Source organism: Lemur catta, chromosome 12, assembly GCF_020740605.2.
Source record: "Lemur catta isolate mLemCat1 chromosome 12, mLemCat1.pri, whole genome shotgun sequence".
Lineage (NCBI taxonomy): Eukaryota > Metazoa > Chordata > Mammalia > Primates > Lemuridae > Lemur > Lemur catta.
Window position 1 is genome coordinate 15,682,631 of NC_059139.1, and position 22,761 is coordinate 15,705,391.

The following is a 22,761-nucleotide window of genomic DNA, read 5'->3' on the forward strand; positions in this document are numbered from 1 at the left end:
GTACTAACAAAAGAATAACATCCAAGAATATTCATTTGCATTTTCTACAAGTTAATATAAAGTTAACGTATATAACAACCTTCATGGTGTATGTTTTGCCCTTGATAAGCAATGCATCATTAATTCTGTTGCATATCATATATATAAATTCATTCTTTCCTCCTGGTCCTTAGGCCTGAATCCTCATTAAACATTTTTTTATTCTATTTTAGATATTCACAGATATATTTTGACATATAATAACCATCAGTCTATTGGCAGAAGCAAAATATAAATCATTGTATGGAGAAATATCTTGATACTTCAATTTAATAATGCCAGTTGACATTAATTTAACTCACTAAAAATATCCTATTTTATTTTTTAAAAAGTTCATTTTAAAATCAAGAACACAGATCATAGCCTGCTAAAGTCAGTTAGGATCTCTGCCAAGGAAAAGCTTGATGATTATTTAATGGGGAAAATTGATTGCATGTATTGGTTCTATGAAAGCATCTAAGGGAAAAAAATCCAAGGAATGCAGCAATTTAGATAAAGATAAATGAATTAAGGAAGAGGCATTTATGGGTAAGTCATTCTGGCAGATGGAAACTCTACATGATTACCATGTTCAGGTTTTTTCTGCCAGTATGTAGCCTGTAATGCTGGGTGTGAATATAAGAAAACATATTATTGTAAAATTACATAAGTGAAAGAGCAACTTATATATATGCATATATATATACATGAAATATATGACTTCACTGAAGAAATGGCAAACTCTATAGAATTTTTAACTTAAGTCTAGCGGGAGTCCCATGGCACATGAAATTAGAGGTTCCCTACTTTATGTAGCCACATAAGTTAGAGTCAGAGGAGAGTGTGCTCAGAGATTGCACAATAATCATCAGAACTCATACTTGACTGGCTCATGTGGAACAACGGGCAAATAAAATCAAGGAAACAGATGAAATCCAAAACACATGATGCACTAACAGATTAAAGCAAGCATTCATTTTGATGTTGAATATTGTATGTAGATATCTGCATTTCTTTAAAGTGATAGAACAGACAATGAAAACTTTGAGTCTTTCACGTTTTTATGGGTTTATCACATCTCATATGTTTTTAGGCTGCTGTAAAAAAGAAAAGCAAAAAAAACATTGAAATGACTCCAATATTTCTGGGATATTATAATATTTTTGAAATAGGCAAAAAAATAGGAAAATAAAAACAAAACAAAACAAAAAACTTCCCACTTTGATGGCTGGAGTATAAGGGCAATGTCTACAATAATAATATAACCACAGTGTGGCACTGTAATTACCTTCTTTTTAACTGTTAAAATTTCTCTCAATCAACCTCATATGTTATTTAATAACTTGGAAGTACAAATATAGTAATTTGGTTGCACTGTGAACATACAGCTGACATAGTGCCCTTGATCTTTACCCGGGGTCAGAACAACAAACAGCTTAAGAAGACAATCAGATAATGATACCAGCCAGGTACCTAATGGGCATGATAAGAATAAGCAAACTATGAGGCTATGCAAGCCATCCCCAAAAGCATTTAGAAATAATTCACTTGAAGCACTGTGCTCACCAAATGTACGTGCAACTTATGGAGAGACTCTGGTATCTTTAATTGCATTACATGCTTTAAATATAATTTCATGATCTCTGTATGTATTTCAACTCCTTTCCTTTTCATTTTCAACTCAGGCATAATTACCTAATGGGGCTGGAAATAGAATCTGGATCCCTTGCCATAACAGTACCAATAATTGTGCCCACTTCAATATCTTCATGAACCTCAAACAGATAGGAGGATCTGCTAAAAACAGGAGGTTCATCCACATCTTCTATAGAGATTTTCACTATTGTAGTATCTTTAAATGGTCCCAGGTAATAAAAACGTGGATCCACATGGGTATTTTCTGCTTCAACCTTCAGAGTGTAAAGTCTTCGGCTCTCATAGTCAAGTGGCTGCAGAAAGAGATGATAAGTCATCAAGTTAGAGTGAGGGAAGTGAGGTGCTATGCTGCCCCAAAGTTACAGTATGATTTTTAAGTCCTAGTTGAGTTCTGGCAAGTTGTTCATTAGTTATAAATAAAAAAGAGTAATGCAAATAATAGTATAATCTTTACATATCATTTTGGATTCAACTTTTACTTTTTATGTATTCAATAGTGAATACCCTGGAACACAGGAAAATGATATTTTAAACCTTGGAAAAATTAGGATGGATATTCATAAGGTGGTGACTCTATAAAAAATAAGCTGGTGGTTTGTGTGTGTTTGTGAATGTGCATGTACTGAAGTGTTGGCTACTGCTAAATTTGTCTATGCAAAAAAATTCAATTATCTTCTTAAATTTATGTTGTGATATTTCCAATATAATGGGATTGTAGTATTATATAAACTATGAAATTTTGAAGACTAATATAAAACTTTCAACAGTTATATGAAACATTCAAAATAAGGAAAATCTTATGTAATTACAAAAGAGAAAATTTTCATAGTAGTGTGGTAATTAGGTTACATTATGAAACAAAAACAGGACCTTAAATATTGATATAATTTAATTTTCACAAGTATAAAATCAAGTACCTTGCTTCTCAGGCACTTTAAAAAATATGTTTTGTTAACAGTAAAAAGACATTGTTGGCTCAGATTCCCTCAATCTTCTTTTTTATTCAGAGAAGCACCAGATTCTAGTTGCATTACTGCTGCTACCTGGTCATGAAAAACAAGACAGCTGCTTTGCCATTTGCTGGTCACTGTCCATTTAATAACCGTTGGTTGTGTCCCTATGCCTTGCACGAGAATCTCAGGATAATTTTATTATTGACCTATTTTATTATTATTATTGCTCACTGATTACTTTGTGTGTGACATTTCACTGGAACCTAAATTTTACTGTGCCTTATTTTTATCTCATAATGATGCTACTGAACTGACTCTACATGAAAAAATAGTTACCTTTAAATTGTATCACTGAGCATATGCTAGCAGAAAATTTTAATTTATATAGCAGAAGGGAAGATGTGAACAATTAAATTATGTTCCAATCTATGCCATCCCTTTAATTAGTAACTCTAATTATTGATTCACACATCTGGATAGATGGCTCGGTATTTTCTATGTACTGTGATGATATATCGCCATTATTAGCTATTAACTATAATTTTTAACTAAACAATGTCATTATGGTCACCTCTTATTATCATAACTTTGCAATATAATCACACATATATTAACTTGCCTTTTAAATTTTGTGAAATCTCAGATTTCATGTTTCAACCAACAAAACCAGTGGTCAAAATGTTTAAGGAGCTTTTTGGCTTTTTTTCCCTCTTATTTATACACAATATAAATTATATTTTTGAACGTCACAGTGATATTTCTTAAGGTATAATGCATGAGTGAATAGTACATAATGCCATGTCTACTCTGAAAACACACAGATGCTGATTTGCACTGATGCTGTGCACCTTTTTCACAGTTATGATGCCTTCCTGGGTGTCCTTCTCAGTTATGATGTCAAACATATCGGTTCCATCACCGTCAATGATCCGGTATTCTACTTCAGCATTTTTCCCAGTGTCAGCATCAGTTGCTTTTACACTGCCAATGGCTGTGCCAACTGGGGAAGATTCGAGAACCCGAAGATGGATAGTATCTGTAAAGCATAAGAAAAGAATAGAGACAGAGATATGTATAGACAGATTTCTCAATAGAAATTCAGAAGTAAAAATGTACATGAGAGAATATTAAAAATCTTAAGCTCTACATTAAATGTTGACTAGTTCAAGTGTTGAATACACATAATATGATAACATTAAAGTAAGGTCTAGGAACAGGAAAAGTGTAACTTTGGGAGCTTTGGTTCATTATTATGAATAATGAGAACCAACCCCTAATAGTATCATGTGGACCCATGAGTGCTTACCCGATCACAACAAACCACAGCATATACGGTGAATGTTTCTATTTAATTGTTTTTACTATGCTACATTTAGTTATTTATTTCGGCTGTAGAGCAGAACATTAAAAAATCCCATGAAATCAGCCATAATGGGTAGGAATCCCATTTCTATTTGTGACAGCAGAAACAAAGGATAGTCTGTGGGAGAAATATAAAGATGCCCTTCACAGTGTCAGAGCAAAAACACTAAATTCTGACAAATTCTCCTTCATTACAGAACAAAACAAGAATTTATCTAAGCCCTTGGTGTACCTAGAAGTGCTAATGAGATTTATGTTTTAGCACCTGATCATAAACTACATATTTCTGATGGATTAATGGACCTGAAGCACACTTCTGATTATAGCACCTTCTTGCTCATAAACCTTAAGTAATTCTCCTTAGTACACACAATAAAGTCTAAACCTCTTAGCTAGTCATGATCTTGCCTGAGTATATTTTCCTACTGTACTTTGCTTTTAGTCGCTTCCATGAAAGATTTGCACCAAACTGGATCTTTCAGAGTTTTCTGGTCAAAACTTAATTTCTTATATCACTTTATATATTTTCTCATGTCATTTCTCTCCCGTAAAATTCCTTCCTCATTACCCTCATATAATTATAATTCAGTTTCCCAAATCTGAGGACATGGCACTGTTTTCTAAAGGGCTGAGTGTTTTAGGGGCCAAGGAGAGAGGCTTCAGAAGAAATGAGCCTCTTGATACCTTGTTCTCAGAAGTTTAGCCCCTAGACCTGTGAGAAAATAAATTTCTGTTGTTTAAGCCACCAGGTCTGTGGGACTCTGTTGTGGCAGCCCTAACAAACAAATGTAGGTAGCCATGTGCATCCACTCAGTTTTGGAAGTCATTTCCTAAGAGACATCATTAGAACTCAATTTCCATCAGACTACAGTTGGTCTCTTAGCCTATATTTTTCTACGTCTTTTGCTCCATCTGTCTCCGGTAACACTCTATTGAAAGCAACTCTCAACTCATTCCTTTGCTACTCTCTTATTGGCTCTCTTTGCCTCTGCTGATTTTTCTAGGAACACCTGTGGCCTGGATATTCCGATGGTTCCTTTTCTTGCTACCTTCAAGGGTCTGCTCAACTGGGACCTCCTCAGAAGCTTTCACTAATAACCTAACTGAAAATGGCATTAATGAGAAAAACGCTCCCATTCATTCTTCCTGTCACTTGCCATTGCTAGGCATTATATTACTTACTTATTTATTTGCATGTACCATAAGAGTGTAATAGAAAACAGACAATAGAAAAAAAATTGTGTTTTTTTAACACTATGTTCTCATTGGGTTCCTTTGAGTGTAGTACCTGCTATGTAAGTATTTGTATATTGGATAAATTGTTTGTATATTGGATAGAAGCTTCCTAAGTCATCTACTGGCTCCTATGCTTGGCCAAATCCAATCAATTCTTAGATACTCTAAGTCCACACTGCAGGTATATTACCCTGTTGAAAACATTAATTTTATCAATCATTACTCAGTGCTTCAAAAGTCTTTGATTGCTTCCATTGCACACGAGATAAAATAAAACATCCATAGGCTAGCCCTTCATAATTTAGCCCCTCTATCCTGTCAGTCTTTCTGCTAGCATTGGTCTCTTTTGGATTTTTCTAACATACTTTTCTTACTTCAAATACATTTTCTCTCCTTATGAAAGATTTTTCACACAAGTCTGCCTGGCAACCGCATACTCTTCTTTTTGATATAGTCCTGTTTCCTTATGATTCTACCATAGAACAGCATAAACTCTAACCTGCTTATTGCAAGAACTTTCTTTAAAAAGTTAAATTTTAGGTCAGGTGCAGAGGCTCATGCCTGTAATCTCAGCACTTTGGTAGGCCAAATTGAGAGGATGCCTTGAGCCCAAGGGTTCAAAACCAGCCTGAACAACATAGTGAGACCCTACCTTTACAAAAAAAAAGAGAGAAAGAAAACAAACAAACAAATAACAAAAAAACAGGCAGAGTGGCAAGCTCCTGTAGTCCGAGCTACTCGGCAGGCTGAGGCAGGAGGATTGCTTGAGCCCAAGAGTATTGAGGCTGCTGTGAGCTATGATCATGCCACTGCACTCCAGCCTGGGCAATAGAGCAAGACCCTGTCTCTAAAAAACAAGTTAAATTTTATATAAACAGCACCTCAATAAGTTGATTTCTTACTCCTTAATGAAAAATGATGTCACTGCCCCACTGAAAGCACTTTTTGTTAATGTTAAGTGCTTAATTTCATTTTGTTTATAAAGTCATATAAAATCTGGTTTCTGATAAAATCTTCAGTACCATTATTATCTATTCTCAAATCTAGAGAATATATGTAAAGCAGCCATACTGATGCTTTTTTAATTAATGATCAGTTAACCAGACAAAAAATTATAAATGTATAGAACAAAACAAAGACTGTGAATGACTTGATATGTATATAATGATATACGTATATGAATATATATAATATGATAATATGTATATAAAACTTGAATGCACCATCTAGAGAATATAAATTCTCTTAAAGCAGGTGTGAAGCATTTAACTCAACTTGATCAAGTACTGAGTTATTAGGCAAGATTGAATTAATTTTAATAAACCACTATCTACTAAATCTTCTGACCATGCTAAAATTAAGTTAGAGTTTAATACACAAAAGAAAGACTCAATCCTTATAGTTTTGGAAATTTAAAAAGAAGAAAATTAAAAATAACTCTATATGGTTTTTAAAAGGTAACAAACTTGAAGACAATAAAAGCCACAGAACACCTACAACTGAAAAAGTAATGAAAAGAAATTAAAACGTAGTGCAGAGAAAATGATACTAAGTCGAGAAGATAGTTTATAATCTGATGTGCTTATATATAAAGAAAGAGATGCTAAAATCAATGAGCTAAGCATTAACCATAGGAAACTAGAAAAGAAAGACATTATAATGCCACAGCCAAAGAATAAAAGGAGACAATAAAAATGACAGAAATTAATGAAGTTGAAAACAAATACACCAAAAAGAAAATAAAAATGCCAGAAGGTTTTCTTTTTTTTCCTAAGAGCTAACAATAGAAGCATATATCTGGCAAGATTGTTTATGGAAAGGAGGGAAAAGGCAAAGAGTAGCATTAAGAATTGAACAAAAAAAGAATGTAACTGCAGATAATATCAAGATTGCGAAGGTTAGAGAATATTACGAACACATATACCAATAAAAGTGAATATTTAGCTGTAGTGACAAATTCTTAAAAATATACCAAAATCTACTAAAGAGGAAATAAAGCATGATTTAAAATGTTCTACCCTCCCCTCCCAGATACAAACAGTTAGCTGGAATAGTTTTCAGGGAACATTCATGGAGCAGAAAATTCTAATCTTCTGCAAAGTCTTCTGGAAAAAAGAAAAGGTGGGACTCTCTCCTAACTCATTATATGAGATCAGTATGACCCAGATAAAAAAAGCAGACAAGAAAAATCCAGTGATCACGTAATGTCGGTCAAAATTCAGGATCTACCAGATGTAAACATGTCACATTCAGTAAATTCGTGTTGTATTTTTAATTCACAATCACATTTATAAAGTTGAGTGCATGACAAACACCATTCTAATCACTTTACTATTAACTAAATTCTTGATGTTCAAATTTCATCAGCTTTTCCATTAAAGTCATTCTTTTCCAGAGATGTCACTTTGCATTTGATTGTCATGTCTCTTTACTCTCCAATCTGTGAGAGCTCTTCGTCTTTTTCTTTTTGTTGTCCATGACCTTGACCCTTTTGAAGAATTCTGGTCAAGTTATTTCATAGAATGCCTTTCAACTGGAGTCTGTCTATGCTTTCTCATGATTACTTAAGGTTACACATTTTTGTCAAGGATATCCCAGAAGTGGTCTCTTCTCAGTGTATCATATCATATCAGGGAGTATGTGATAGTGATATGTCTTGTGACTAATGATATTAACCTTGCTCACATGGTTAAAGTGTTTCTGCCAGTTTTCTCCATTGTTGTTACTAATTTTTTCTTCACAATTAATACATATCTTGAGGGAAATACTTGGAGTTTATGCAAATATCCTATCTCTGCTTAAAAATTTGCCCACTAGGCTGGGTGCAGTGGGTCACTTTGGGTGGCTGAGGCAGGAGGATCGCATGAGCCCAGGAGCTCTACACTAGCCTGAGCAACATAGCAAGACCCCGTCTTTACAAAAAAATTAAAAATTAGATGGGTATGGTGGACATCTTTAGTCCCAGCTACTTGTGAGGCTGAGGCAGAAGAATCACGTGAGCACAGGAGTTTGAGGCTGCAATGACCTATGATCTTGCCACTGCACCCCAGCTTGAGCTACAAAGTAAAAACCTGCCCCCCCAAAAAAGAAAAAAATCTGCCCACTAATTTTAGCATCAATTGGTGATCTTGTCTACAATAATTAATACTGTGGTTTACTAATTGTGATTTTCAATTTTCTTCATTCAGTTCAACATTTATTATTTGGAATTATTCTGTAAGAAAAAACTGCCCCTTATCTCCCATTTATTTTTATTTATTATTTACTTGTATCAGTATAGACTCAAGGACATTTATTTTATTCTATGTATTAGAATCCATTACTATGGTTATTTATTGTTTTCTACAACTTCTTCCAGATTCAGTGATGGGGTGATTTTTTCAGTGTGGCTTTGGTGCCTTTTCAACATGCTTCCATCATTTTTTAAAGCTTACTTCCTTAATTTCTGACATCACAAAATGTTCCACCTTAATCTTTCTTTTTTCTGCTCAAGCCCTAAAATCAACTATGTTCCCAAGGAGTCCTGGTTTCTTTTACTGGAGAAAGAACCATAATTTTTTAATATAGTATAATATAGAAAAATCAAAGAAAATATAACTCTTGCTTTACAATGTATAAGTATGTCAAAAATCCAAAAGGAAGATAACTATTTGTATTTTTTTAAATCTAATTATGTCTTTAACATAAAAATTTAAATAACAATAAGTTATTGTCTTTTAACATGTTAATTGATCTTTGTTTAGAAATCAAATATCTGTATCTTGCGAAAGGAATTTTGAGTTCTATGATTTATAATATTAGCATTTAAGACTTTTCAGCATAAGAGAAAGTTCTCTACAGGGATAGAATAAAAGTATTTAAATAGGAACATTATACTATTAGAACTGATTATACATATCTTGATTTATAAATTCATATTTGTAAAGTAGTTGTACATTTTTATTTTAATCATTGTTGCTGAAAAAGGCCTAGAGTTTCATTCTGTTGGCATGAAAGAAAACCCTAGTACCCAAGCACTGGTCAACAGCACCAGTGTTTTTACTCTGATATAAACTACATTGTCTTGGAGACGTGCTGTTTCTAAGTCTGAGAAATTGAAGGAAATGTGAGATTAGGATTTCTTTTTGAGACAGAAATTAAGTGAGATATCAAAGATTAATGGGATCATAGAAAAGTACAAAGAAACCAATCAACTTGCTTCCACTGGCCAACATTTAGAAAATTTGATCATCAATAAGAGAATAATAATTTAGTTAATCAAAACACACTAAAACAGGTTTGGTTTCTGGAAATGCAAGCTAGATAATTTAGTTCAACATTTTATCTGGAAAACAATTAATATTTATGGATTATAGGTCGAGACAGACATAGACATATGAAGGTAGAAACACGAACCCCAAATTGAAGAGAAGGAAATAAGAACCTAGAGAAGTCAATGGAAAACTAAAATCCCCTTTGGCCTCATGATATTTGCCATTTTCACAGAAGTGATCTTTATTTTCATGGCCTCTTGAGGCAAAGAGGACAGAGACCAAAGTTCAGGTTACTCACAAAGTGGGTACTCAAGCAGCAAATAGACTCCACAGTTAACTGAAACTAAAGAGGTTTGCACTAGGTGTAAGGGGCATCTGGATGAAAGCTACCCCGGACAGTATTTTAGATTCACAGACTGGGCTCAGATCATCTATATTTTTGCAGACATAGGCAATTTTCACTGCTAGGAGAGAGGGATGACACTGTAGCATCCACAACAGGTGGATTGATGGATCAAAATGACTTGAGGGAGAATCTACATACCAACAAGAAAATCACCGAGTTCATCCTACCTGGGAGGGTTCTTCTTGGCTCCCTCTCCCCATCCCTTTCTCCCTCGCTTGTGCCTTTTACAAAAGTGAGGGACATTAAGAGCTCTGGAAAAGTATATCATAGTCCAATGAAAATATATTTGTAAATACTTAGCTCCTAAAGCTACAGAATAAGGGAAATGATGGAGCCAGCTACCTTAGGATATAGAACAATATTCCAAATGCTTATTGGAAAGAGAGACATATACATACACACACATACACACATATATATATGTATATCTATTACATATATACGTATCATATATACATATTTATACATACATATATAAATATATATGTGGATATGTACATATGTGGATAGATGATAGTTTTAGAAAACTAATAGATCTGTAATATTTTAATGCAATATTTTATCCATGCTTTTTATAGATAAGCTTTTGAAATTTCCCAAGGAAGACAAATTCAGCTCTGCTGGAGTGTTGCAGTTTTCTCTGCCTCAAAGATCACAAGTTCTCCCCTTCCAATGAATATTATAAGTTTTTCCCCTTTTCTTGGCATGTCTCAAAATAATACATTAACTGCAAAACACTGAGTCATATCTGCATATTAATAAAATTATTTTACTGCCAAAGGCAGCTTTAACCTACACGAGAGAAGATTACACTGAGATGTGGAAATTTCCAGCTTTATCCTACAAGGGACTCCTTTTATTTTTTCTCACACATATAAAATTTTAGTTAAAAATTCTCAGTTTGTATTTTTTTGGTTTCCCACAGCAATCCTGAACTCATAAAGAATTGTTTCCAAATGTTTAAATTGATTTATAAGAAAATTTAAGTCAATATTTTACTTATCTTTAGTTAGAAAAGGATTTCTTAAACAAGATAATGAACAAAAAAAAGTTTGATAAATCAATCTATACTCACAACCTTCTATAAATAAAAGACAATGTAGAAAAAGTTAAATGTTACAGATAAAGAGAAGGTATTTTCAGGACACATATTAACAAATGCAGTAGTCTTAAGATCCACATGAAAAGACAGATAACCTAGTAGAAAAATTAGTCAAGGATGTGAATAAGAAACAATTTACAGTGGAGGAAACGAGGAAGATAAATAAACAGAAACAAACTTACTGGATCTTAACCAGACAAATGAAAATTAATGCCATTATGTGATAACACTTTATGCCTACTACATTAACAAAAATTAAGTCTGACAAAACCGAGTGTTAAAAGTAAGTGGCATAAGAGAAACTACTATGCAGAGCTGACAGCTGTTGAATTTGGCCCAATGACTGTTAGAAATGTATTAGTTTTCTAGGGCTGCTGTAACTAAGTACTAAAAACAATGTGGCCTATAAGAACAGAAATGTATTGTCTTACAGTTTTACAAGTTAAAAGTCTGAAAAAGCAATGCTTTCCTTGATTAGTCTAGGAAACCCTCCTCCCTTGCCTCTTCCAGCTTCTGCAGTTTGCTGGCACTCCTTGGCGTTCCTTGGCTTATAAATTCAACACTTCAGTTAAATAGCCATCTTCTCCCCGTGTGTTCACATCACCTTCCCTCTCAGCATGTCGGTCTCTGGGTCTTAATTGCTCCCTTTAATAAGGACACCATTCATATTGTATTAAGACCTTGACTCTAATACACTCCTTTTAACTTGATTTTCTCTGTAAAGATCCTATTTCCAAATAAGGTCACATTCTGAGGTACTGGGCATTATGGAGCAATGTCATCAAACTTTGATGACAAAATTATTTTCAATTTTGACTGCTCACTCCAGCCACCATAATAATCAAGTGTGATAACTCAATGAACATAGTTTTAGATTCAGCAAAGTGCCTTTAGACCTTTTTAAGAAGGGTAGTGAATAATATATGCCAGGAAAATAAAAGGCTAAATTAAGATATAGGGATACATGAGATCCAGAAAGCTAGGTATCCAAAGTGTGGGAAAAAAAGAAAAGAAATGACTGGGGTGGCAGGTTTTCTTGATACTAGACATTAGCAAGCCCATGTTGGAACAAGAATACTCAGGGCTCTAGGATTGCATCTTTGGGTCTGTCAAGTTGAACCTGAAAGCGATAAAACTGCCTACTAATAAATTCTGAGCAGCTGTACATATAGCACAGGAAAAGCACAAGCCTGTAATACTGTGAAAATGTAATTACTAAAGAAGATCTATAATATTCAGCAGTTTAAAATAATTACATGGGAAATAAAATGTCTGTCTTTTTCTCTTTGAGCTTTGCAAGCTGGGGTAGGTATGCTTTATTATAAATTTTGGCACATAGGACCTAAGTTTTACACAATTAAGGGCTAAGCGTTTTGAAAATCACACTTTAAAAAATCAGTTTATTTTTTAGACAATAAAAATATCTTAGATATATTTGGTGCTGCAGTGCGAGCACTCTTGAGACAGAAAGGCAGAGGGGGACACTGACAATGTTGAATATTTAAAAAAACACAAAACAAAACAAAACAAAACCTTTCATAGCATAGTATTTAAATTTGCAGGATAAACAATAGAGAAAGCTAGAAAAAGGTGACATAATTATATTTGGAGAGAATAGAATGAGGTGTAACTGAGCTCCATTTTCATTGATCATGAAAGGAAGTCAGTAGGCAATGCATAAAAATATCTCAATAAAGAACAAGGAGATATTACTGAGAGTTGTAGCTTAACTCTAGATGAACTAAAAAGACTAACTGTTTAAAGTTATTTTCTGTGATCATTAGAATGGGAAGGGTAGCTTATTTTTACACACATACACACACACATTTAATACTTCAGTAAAAATTATTTCCAAAAATATTAAATTATTAATAAAAATTTTCCTGATGATATTAGAAACGATCAGGTTATGACAAAAAGTTTCCAGGATCTCTTAACAGACAGAGATAAGATAGAGACAGAAAGAAAGAGAGAGAGAAAGAGGATGGAGAGAAAGAGAAAGAGAACAAAAGAAAAAATGTTTCTTTGTCCCATTAATTTTACTGTCACATAGATTTCACTGTGAGTCTTGTATTGTCTCTGGGAATTTTTTCTCCCTTTTTTAATAGCTTGGACTTTGAGATTGCTTGATTTGTATTCTTGGGCCTATACTTAGATTCTAAAAATCTGTCTGCTTTGAACTTGCCATTGTAGTTCTGGTAAAGTATCCCAAGTTATTTATGATTTCATTTTAGTTTATGATTGGTACAGAGACAATGTTCATTACAAGGTATATTTCATTTTGATTAGGATTATTGTTATTCATGTTAATTTTTAATACCTTCAAGACTTAAACAGAAAAGCGATCATGCTCCATTGGTTGACAATATAATGAGCCTAAATTTTATAATTTTATTGATGATACAATATAATCACATTGATTATCTATCAGTTCTCTTCCACAGTAATTTGTCAGAAAGAATATAGGTGAGTGGTGTGTGTGTGCATGCATATATTTCTTTTTTCTAAAGCATACATGCACATGCATATGTTTATTTTCCCTGAAACAAAAATTGATTACATGGCGATTTTAGTAATTAATTTAGTCAACACATTTCTTTTTTTCCCAACAAATTTCTATTCAGTACCCTACCTACATAATTTGATAATGCTTTCTCCACAATTATGTTTATGCTTAGAAGTCTTTTTCAGGGCAAGATTTATTGGGTGTATTTCAAAATTGAAAAGTGCATTTCTATACTTTAAATGTATGAAATAGTGATTCATTCACATTTTTAAATCTATTTCCAATACTAGTCTGTTGAATACAAGTATCCTAGTTTGGGCCGGGTGCAGTGGCTCACGCCTGTAATCGTAGCACTCTGGGAGGCCGAGGCGGGTGGATCGCTTGAGATCAGGAGTTTGACACCAGCCTGAGCCAGACCCCATCTCTACTAAAAATAGAAATAAATTATCTGGACAACTAAAAATATATATAGAAAAAATTAGCTGGGCATGGTGGTGCATGCCTGTAGTCCCAGCTACTCGGGAGGCTGAGGCAAGAGGATCGTTTAAGCCCAGGAGTTTGAGGTTGCTGTGAGCTAGGCTGACGCCACAGCACTCACTCTAGCCAAGTATCCTAGTTTGTCAAGCAAAGTGAAATTACTTTAGTTGAGAGCCAGCAAGTTTTCCTTCCAAGGGTGTTTGCCATGTAGGGGGAACAGTAGCTAGGGGATTCCAAAGAAGCATAGATTGTTATGCATATACCCACAAAAGCAAAGGAGTGCCTGTCACGCACCTTAAGTTTCATTTGTCCTTAAAGGCACCTATTTGCATGCTCCTTATTTTTTATCTTACAGTTGATGGAGCTTTAATTATGCGGTATGCTTTCCTATCAGTTCCAATTTATAGTTGTTTTAAATTCATTCCCAGGTGTCAGATTGAATCATCTGCTTCTCCTTTAATGTTTAGGACAGATAAATATTTCTTCCTGGTATGTTCTTAGATTGGTTATCCACTTAAGCAGAAAGGCGTAAATGTGAGGAAGAGAGGGGTAACTACCATTACTTATCTCATACAGAAAGTTATATTGAGCAGGTACAAATCTAGAAGGTTATATTGCAAAGACTTCCTAAGGATTGAGAAAAATACATATGGCTACTGAAATAAGTGCACATTCAAACTGCTATTAACAACCTCACAGGATACCTGTATTGTCATTATTAAAGCTTTCAAACCATTTTTTTGATGTATTTCAGGTTTTTCAGTATTGAAGACTGATATTCTTGGTCACATATTCTATCAAAAATTTGATCAATAGGACCATGAACTTAAACATTAAGAATACTGCCAATTTGTGCACTAGAATTAGGAATAATTGATGGCTCAGTGTGAGGAATACACTTTGGAAGAAAGATTTAAGATAGACGAGATAACATGTGACAAAGTGACTTCCTTAATTAGAACAAAAGAGATCCCAGAAATCAACTGGGAGGGTGACAAAGGCAAACTACTTACCTCCAGGTTTTGAGCTTAGCAACAAATAGCTGCTGTTTTGTTTTGTTGGGAAAAGACAATAACGTTCAAAGAGATATAATTTGTTTTTATCCTTTGTTCTCCACCCTTGTTGCTATTCACATTTACATAAGAACTCTCCACTTTTTCAGAGTTGAGATAAAAAAGGCACCCACATATATGAATCAATGAAATAATTTAACATTAGCTTAATTTTTTTGTTTGCTTTGTGTATAATCATATTGTAACATCTCTATGCTGCATAATAATCTGGAACAATACTTGCTTTAAGAAAAGAACGACACAATTATGCACGTTTATAAACCATTCCATTGTATAATGTTTAAAAGATGTTTTTTAATGAGCTTAACAGGAAGAAATTAAAAACAAGATAAAGCTCCTTGGAGGGAATGGCAGAGTAGTTAAGGAAATTATGCAATGCTAAATGGGCATTTAGGAGAAAGCAGAGGAGAGTTGAAAGTCACACCAGAGACTGAACAACTACTGAGGCTTTGGAATTGAAGACTCTTACCAGAGGAAAGACAGCAACCCAAATTTGTGAGCACTGGAGACATGATCACCAACTTAGCTTTGGGCGTTTAAGTTAAATTAGAGCAAAACGAGACACTGTGCGCTATCTTGGTTTCCTGTTCGTGCTGCTGAAGAAAGCAACATGCCAGAGCTTTAAGGGAAGCTGCCATTGATCCCCAGAGTCCATGGAATCCATCTTGATACATGTCTTTGAAACTGTCTCCACGTTAATTGGCACCACTAGGTACACACAATTGCAATGTGTATAAACATAAGAAAGCATATAGGATTAAGGGAGGTTAAAACAAACCTTCAATTAGTCATTTAAAAATGCATTACTTTGTACCAAGTACTCAGTCTCTTTACAATGTGTCTAGCCTGAAATTGTAGATGCACTAAAATTCTATAACAACAGCCTAATTTGTTAGCATAGGTAGTTTTACATCAGTATTTCTATCTCTATACCTACTCAGGAGTATTGTCCAAGTTGTTCTAGAGAAGTGGTCCCCAATCTTTTAGGCACCAGGGGCCCGTTTCACGGAAGACAATTTTTCCACAGATTGGGAGGGGCGGGAAGGGGTGGTTTCGGGACGAGTCAAGCTCATTACATTTATTGTGCATTCAAACATCTCTGCTAATGATAATTTGTATTTGCAGCCTCTTCCCATCACCGCCTCAGCTCCACCTCAGATCATCAGGCATTAGATTCTCATAGCAGCACTCAACCTGGATCCCTCACATGTGCAGTTTATGGTAGGGTTCGCACTCCTAAGAGAATCTAATGCTGCCCCTTATCTGACAGGAGGTAGAGCTTATGCCCTGGTGCAAGAGATGGGGAGCAGCTACAGATGAAGCTTCACTTGCTCACCCATCCAGGTACTGGTCCACGGCCCAGGGGTTGGGAACCACAGTTCTAGAGTATACTATAATACAGAGGGACTTTGAATCAAGCCCATTATGCAAAATGCCTAACAGTTTAGTCCAAGGCAACTTTCCACTGGAATACCTGGAACATTTCAAGTGGGTTTTTGTATAATTTCCATGTACACGATTTTTCTTAGAGAATTATATATTTCATCACATATGGAAAGTTACTTATTTTCTCAGGTTTTGTCACTAAACATTCAGTCTCACTGACATCTTACATGTCTATTTTCACTAATATGTCATGTATGCACCTCAGATTGACACAGTGCATCTCACCAGCTACTGGATAGTTACATCAACTTTCTGCAGGCATCTCAACTCAAGATGTTCAATTCGAATTGAAATCCCTGTCTCTCTCTTCAAACAAATGCTTCTGGTAGAAAGCTGGAAGTATCTTTTTATTGATACTCTTACCATTTATCCCTCAAACCTTTTATCGACCTAGTTACTAAGTCCTGTCTGAAATATGTTTCAAATCCCTCCTTTACTCAACACTAGTTCAGACTCTTATCAACACTTGGTCTTCCTATACAAGTGGTGTGCTTCATTGCTACCAAAGTAATTAGTCAAAATGAGGAACTGTGCCTGATGCTCTACAAAACAATGATTTCTTAGATAATATATGTAGCATTTTATATTTGTAGCCAACCCTCTTCATGATGCTAACACTGCCTTATCTCTCAAGATCTTCTCTCTCATAATCCCTGCTTTGAAACAAATTACACACATTCCACTGTAGGCCGCCTTTATTCATTCCGTTCTCCGTAACAAAAAATCACTCTTCCTTTCAATTCCTCCTTGTTTTTTTCTACCTGGAAAACTCTATTTATTTAAGAAATAGTTTTAAATAATTTTATGTTTCCTGATCCCCTTATACCTAAGAGTTTATCATTTTATGATTTGGATACTTGTAGCACTAATCGTATTGCATTATTCTCCAATTATGTGTGCACATGTGTTTATGTATATATATGTACATATGTGAGTTTATGTTTATATTTAGACACATATTTATATAAAACCTATTATGTACAGTTATATGTCACTTAATAACAGGAATGTGTTCTGAAAAAAATGTGTCCTTAGGTGATTTCATTGTTATGCAAACATCACAGGGTGTACTTACACAAAACCAGATGATATAGCCTACTACATACCTAGGCTCTATGATATAGCCTATTGCTTCAAGACTACAAACCTACATAGCATGTTACTGTACTGAATATTGTAGGCAACTGTAATACAATGGTAAGTATTTTTGTATCTAAACAGAAAAGTTACAGTAAAGGTATGGTATTTTAACCCACAGGACCACTGTCATATATGTGATCTGTCATTGACTGAAACATTGTTATGGAGTACGTGACTGTCTCTGTACAAAAGCTAGCAAGAAAAGGAATGAGACAACGAGTATAACGAAAACTACACTGTATGAAAGTGTGTGTGTGTGTGTGTGTGTGTGTCTGTGTGTGAGAGAGAGACAGACACAGAGAGAGATTGTGTTTATATACCCTATCAAAATTCAAATTATTTGTGGATGTATCCTGTATCTTATTTTTTACTTTAACAACATTACAGTTTATTACAATTTATGATTATTTCCTAGCATAATTCTTGGCATATAGAAGGATTTCAGTCAATGGTTAATAAATCAATGAATGGTTTAATAACATCATTTCTTTGTAATTCTTTCAAACTATAGGCATTGAGACCACGAAAAAAAATCCTACAAATATTTGAGGGTATTTTGGTGGTCACAGTAGAAATCACTATGTCTAGCCAATATAAATATTAGAATAGACCTTTTGAATGTAAGTACGTTCATTTTTTCCAGATAATAAAAAAGGGAAAAAGAGACATTTTTAATTTTATTCCCTTCTTTCTTCATGCTGAGGCATCTTCCTTGGGGGTATACCTGACAGTTGCTCTAGTTGAAAAGTGCTTGATAATTTTAAAATATGCAAATCAGCCTGGGGCCTACATTACCTTGGGATCCTCAGTAGAGGAGAGGTTGACTCTATTTACAAAGAGAAAATCAGCACTTATTAAATCAAATCTCTCTTGTACCAGGCAGGGATTACGGTAGTCTCACAGCTCACTGAGCGTACGTGTCTTAAATCCTATGTATATCATATTGACATTTCCTTAAAAGACCTTGTCTCATGCAAACTTGTTTATCTGCCCAAGCAGTATAAGGATCCCAGAAAAGGAGTCAGTGGTGTTTGGTCCACAGGCATCACAAAAGCAAAATAAAATTTCCTTATCTATATATCAAAAGGCACAGACAAGAATTCATCCTGAATTGGGTCCTGTAATCTATATACAAGTAGTGAATCACAGAATTAACTAAAAGAGGGATATACCAAGTAAGATAAAGAGAATTTTTGATGTACCAATTTCTTTTTTGATGTAGTTCTTAGAAGCACAGATTTTTAGAGCCAAAACCCTGGATCCCCAACCTCCGTCTTACTTATTTCCTAGCTATAGAATCATAAACAAGTGACTTAAGTTTATATGATTCAGTTTTTTTAACTAATAAAAAGGGCTAGATAATTATATTATCTACCACATGCAGATACTGTGAAGATTAAATGAGTTAATATTTGTGTTATATTTTATAGTATTTAATACTTGCTATTCCAATGCCTAATAGTATTATTATTTTTATACTGCTGCTCTGGTTTATTTATTTTGGACAAACCAGATAATCCATATTTAAGTAATATAATGGGCTAAAGTCAGTAGTCAAACAAGCATGCATAGACATGAAATCTATTTCAGGCTCCAAGTGATTCTGGAATTGTCTACTATTGCTTCTGAATTGCCTTGGCTATAGTTATGTATGATTTTTAGAGATAATTTGGTGGGAAATATAAAGAGTTGATATTCAAATACTAAAGAAATAAAAACCCCCTTAAGTTTGTTTGTATACTAAAAGGTCGTCTATCACCTATAATTTGTCATAATAAATACTTTCCTGTAAGTGAGGAATTTTATATTAATTTTCAGAGCTAACATTAACCAAATGGTAAAGGACAACTGATTTTTGTTACTATTCTCAATAATCCATGGGGAAAATACAGCAGACAGCAATAAATTCACTCTTTTGAGTGCACTTATGATAGATCTGGATGCTTATATAATAAATACCATATCAAATTCTCATTAATTTGATATTGATTATCTATATACATAATATCCTGCATACAAATAAGAGAGTTGCTCAATCACAGAATGACCTTTTGCTTGCAGTTTATGAGATTTTTTTCCCTCATAAAGGTTCAGCTAAACTGACATTATACAATTTATATGTTATTCATTTCTGACTTCCGCTTGTCACCCTAAGCTGTGTGCAAAAATGTCTGTGAATCAATGAGTGTACAGAAGCATGGTTCTACATGAGATGGGTTTCTTTGGAGCCCATTTCCATTGTTAAGCAGAATGTAAAAACAATCTGCTCTCTCTGCCCTTTGTCTCTGGAATAGGATGTATGGGAAAGCCCTCCATGTGAATAAAGAGCTGTGGTCTTTTTGAACTATGTTGCTAGGGTTTTGCAGCTCATTTGTGGGTTGGAATTTCTTGCCTAACACTCAGTTGCTTACCTCCCTTCCTTCTTGAGTCCAACTGCTATATTGCCCCATCTATTTCCTTCAAGAACTAGAGCCAAGTCCTAGGCACCAGCCAATTGGTTGGGAACCTGACTGCCTGCTAATTGCTTTGCAAATTCTTTTTCTGTAGGCCTGAATCTTCCTTTCTGGTGCCTGTCTTTTTTTTTTTCTTTGAACAGATTTGAGAGTCTTATCATACAGACATTCTCTGTAGCATTAAGGCAAAGATGCTTGACTAGACTGGTCTCAGTAGATTAAATATCCCTTAATCATTGACTCTGGACTGAATAAAAACCAATATTATAACATTTCCACAGGGATGTTTTTCAAAGGCCATTTTGAAACAAATGCTATTGTCCCAGTTAGTTTTGCCAAGCCCAGCAACGATCACATTCCAGTAATTTAGGCTTTTCAGAGATCTTTTTCATGGTCTACATTTTTATGATTTTACACAATTTCATAATTTTCCATGTTTTGATGATATTAGGGAAAGAAGAAAATAAATGGGGTAAATAGTACTAAAATATTAAAGTAGGAATACCAGGCCAGTAGGTTTAAGGTGTGGAAGTGTGTTTTCTCAACATTAGCACAATAAAACAGCAAAATTTAAGATTTATTGAATCTTTGGCTGTAGAGCAGGGAAATTAGCTCTGGAGTCCTTGTGAATGGAAGTGTTAATTGGTACATAGGAGGTAAATGCATTCATTTTGTTGTGGCCCTCGTGGTCAGATCTCTCTAGGTTTAAGGTGCTTTCATTTCATCTTTGGTTGGCCCTAAAAGAATGGTAACATGGCATCAGAGCAAGGAAAACACTAAGATTAGAAATATGAGACACAATCTTTGAGAAGGAGGGGAAGAAATTCATATCTATTGAGAACCTATTTATTTATGTGACCTATTTCTTAATTGTAACACTATGAGAGATAAGTATTATACATGCAGGAACCAAGGTCCAGAGAAGCTAAATTGCCTGATTGTATGCATTTTCAGTTTCTTAAATTGTTCATGTATTCTTAGAAAAGCTTTCCCTATTCATGCTTCCTAAAATAGCATTTCTGTCCTTTTCTAGCCCTTTACCCCCCTTCTGTCCTTCTCCACCCCTTTACCCTCCATGTTTCTTCACAGCATGTACCACACATACATTTATTTGTTTATCACATTATTGTCCACATCTTCAAACAGAAGCTCAGGTCTCTTGTTGGTCACTGAGCCCTAAATCCTGGTTAAAGCCTGGCAGATAGTAAGATCTCAAAACTTATCCACTGACCCACCCTTAAACCAGGACTTTTCTTTAACTGCTATAAAATATTTCTCTTCTACATTATGTTCTTGTCCATCCCAGATTTTTAAAATGCAGGCATTATTTCTTGGATGTTCTTCCTGTTTTGAATTCTTTAATGTATTACTCACCAGTTTCTCTTTTAGTTTCTACTAAAACAAACTGGGAAAGAGGATCTACAATAATCCTCATTATGCAAATTCCAATAACTGCTGTCCAGGGTTCATCTTATTAGGCTTTTTAGAAACAATTGTCACTTTTCATTCCTTGGTATTCTGTTTGCCTTAGTATTTTCAAATTACAAAAATATATAAAAAATACCAATATAAACAAATATTAAAAGGAACTAGTATTTCGATCAACATCTAGAATAATCCTCACCATCACTTTGAAATATGTCCTTTTCCATTTTTCCTGCACAGAGTGTGCTCTTTCATAAATTGGTAACTCTGCTAATGTCCAACTTCATGAACTGTCCTTCTCATTCTCTGCTTACGGCTTACAGTTGTTCTAAAAAAGGAATTAGCTACAGAGATGAATTCTCTAAAAAAGCTTCCACTGTAAGGAGTACATTCATTTTGCCAATTACCCTATATACAGATGAGTGCTGTTCCTCTGTACGCCCACTGCAATGTGTGCATAGTTCCTTCATGGCACTTATTATTTTATGTTGAAATATTCTTTCTCCTGACAGATGATAAGCCACTTGTAATAAGTAATAAAGACATATTAATTTTCATGCTCTTAATTGCAAACACAGTGCCTGTCACTAGAAGGTAAGCTATAGATTTTTTCTTCAATTATTGTTTTAAAAATTAAATTAAATCACTTAAGATAACACAGATTTAGACATGTAGTCTACTCAATTTGTACAAGAAATTGTACAGTTGTATGGTTAGAAGCTAATGGTTCTTAACCTACTCATAACCTATTTTAAGAATTTGACAGGTGAATTCAAAATACGTCTATGCATAGATTAGGAATACAAAGTGTTCAAGTCTGGTTGCCATTCCTCATACGGTGAAATTAAATTCAAGTCTGATTAGTTTCCAAGGTTCTTCACATACTTCCCTTTCTAGAAGATTCCTTATGATGTGTCAAATTAGATTTTTATTGAAAAATTTTATCCTCAAGTTAGGGTCATCTTTATTAAATTCTAGGTAGAAACAAACATTTATTGTAAAACTATGACTTATTTTGTTTTCTAATAAAACACTATTTCTTTTTGTTAACTGAGAAATAGGTCTTAAAGTACAGATAGAGATGGAAAGTTCTTATATGGAGAGGTTTTGGGATCATAGGTCTTCATGTCTCTGAATGAAATATGCCTGAAATATTTAATTTTATCTTTTAATAACAGTGATTCCATCAGCATATACACCCTTTGTTCATTTTTGTGGCACATTTTCAATGTGTTTTAAATCAAATACTTGACAA

At 34.3% G+C, this 22,761-nt stretch overlaps 1 protein-coding gene across 2 annotated transcripts in view; it reads right to left on the reverse strand.

Moving 5' to 3' along the window:
* Positions 1-22,761, reverse strand: part of CDH10 (cadherin 10) — an 87,183-nt gene that overhangs the window by 18,434 nt on the left and 45,988 nt on the right. For both annotated transcript variants that reach the window (XM_045565688.1, XM_045565687.1), the window contains exons 5-6: positions 3,476-3,663; positions 1,714-1,967 (exon numbers count right to left, since the gene is read on the reverse strand). In XM_045565688.1, coding sequence (XP_045421644.1) covers positions 1,714-1,967; positions 3,476-3,663 — 442 coding nt within the window. The remainder of the gene's footprint in view (positions 1-1,713; positions 1,968-3,475; positions 3,664-22,761) is intronic.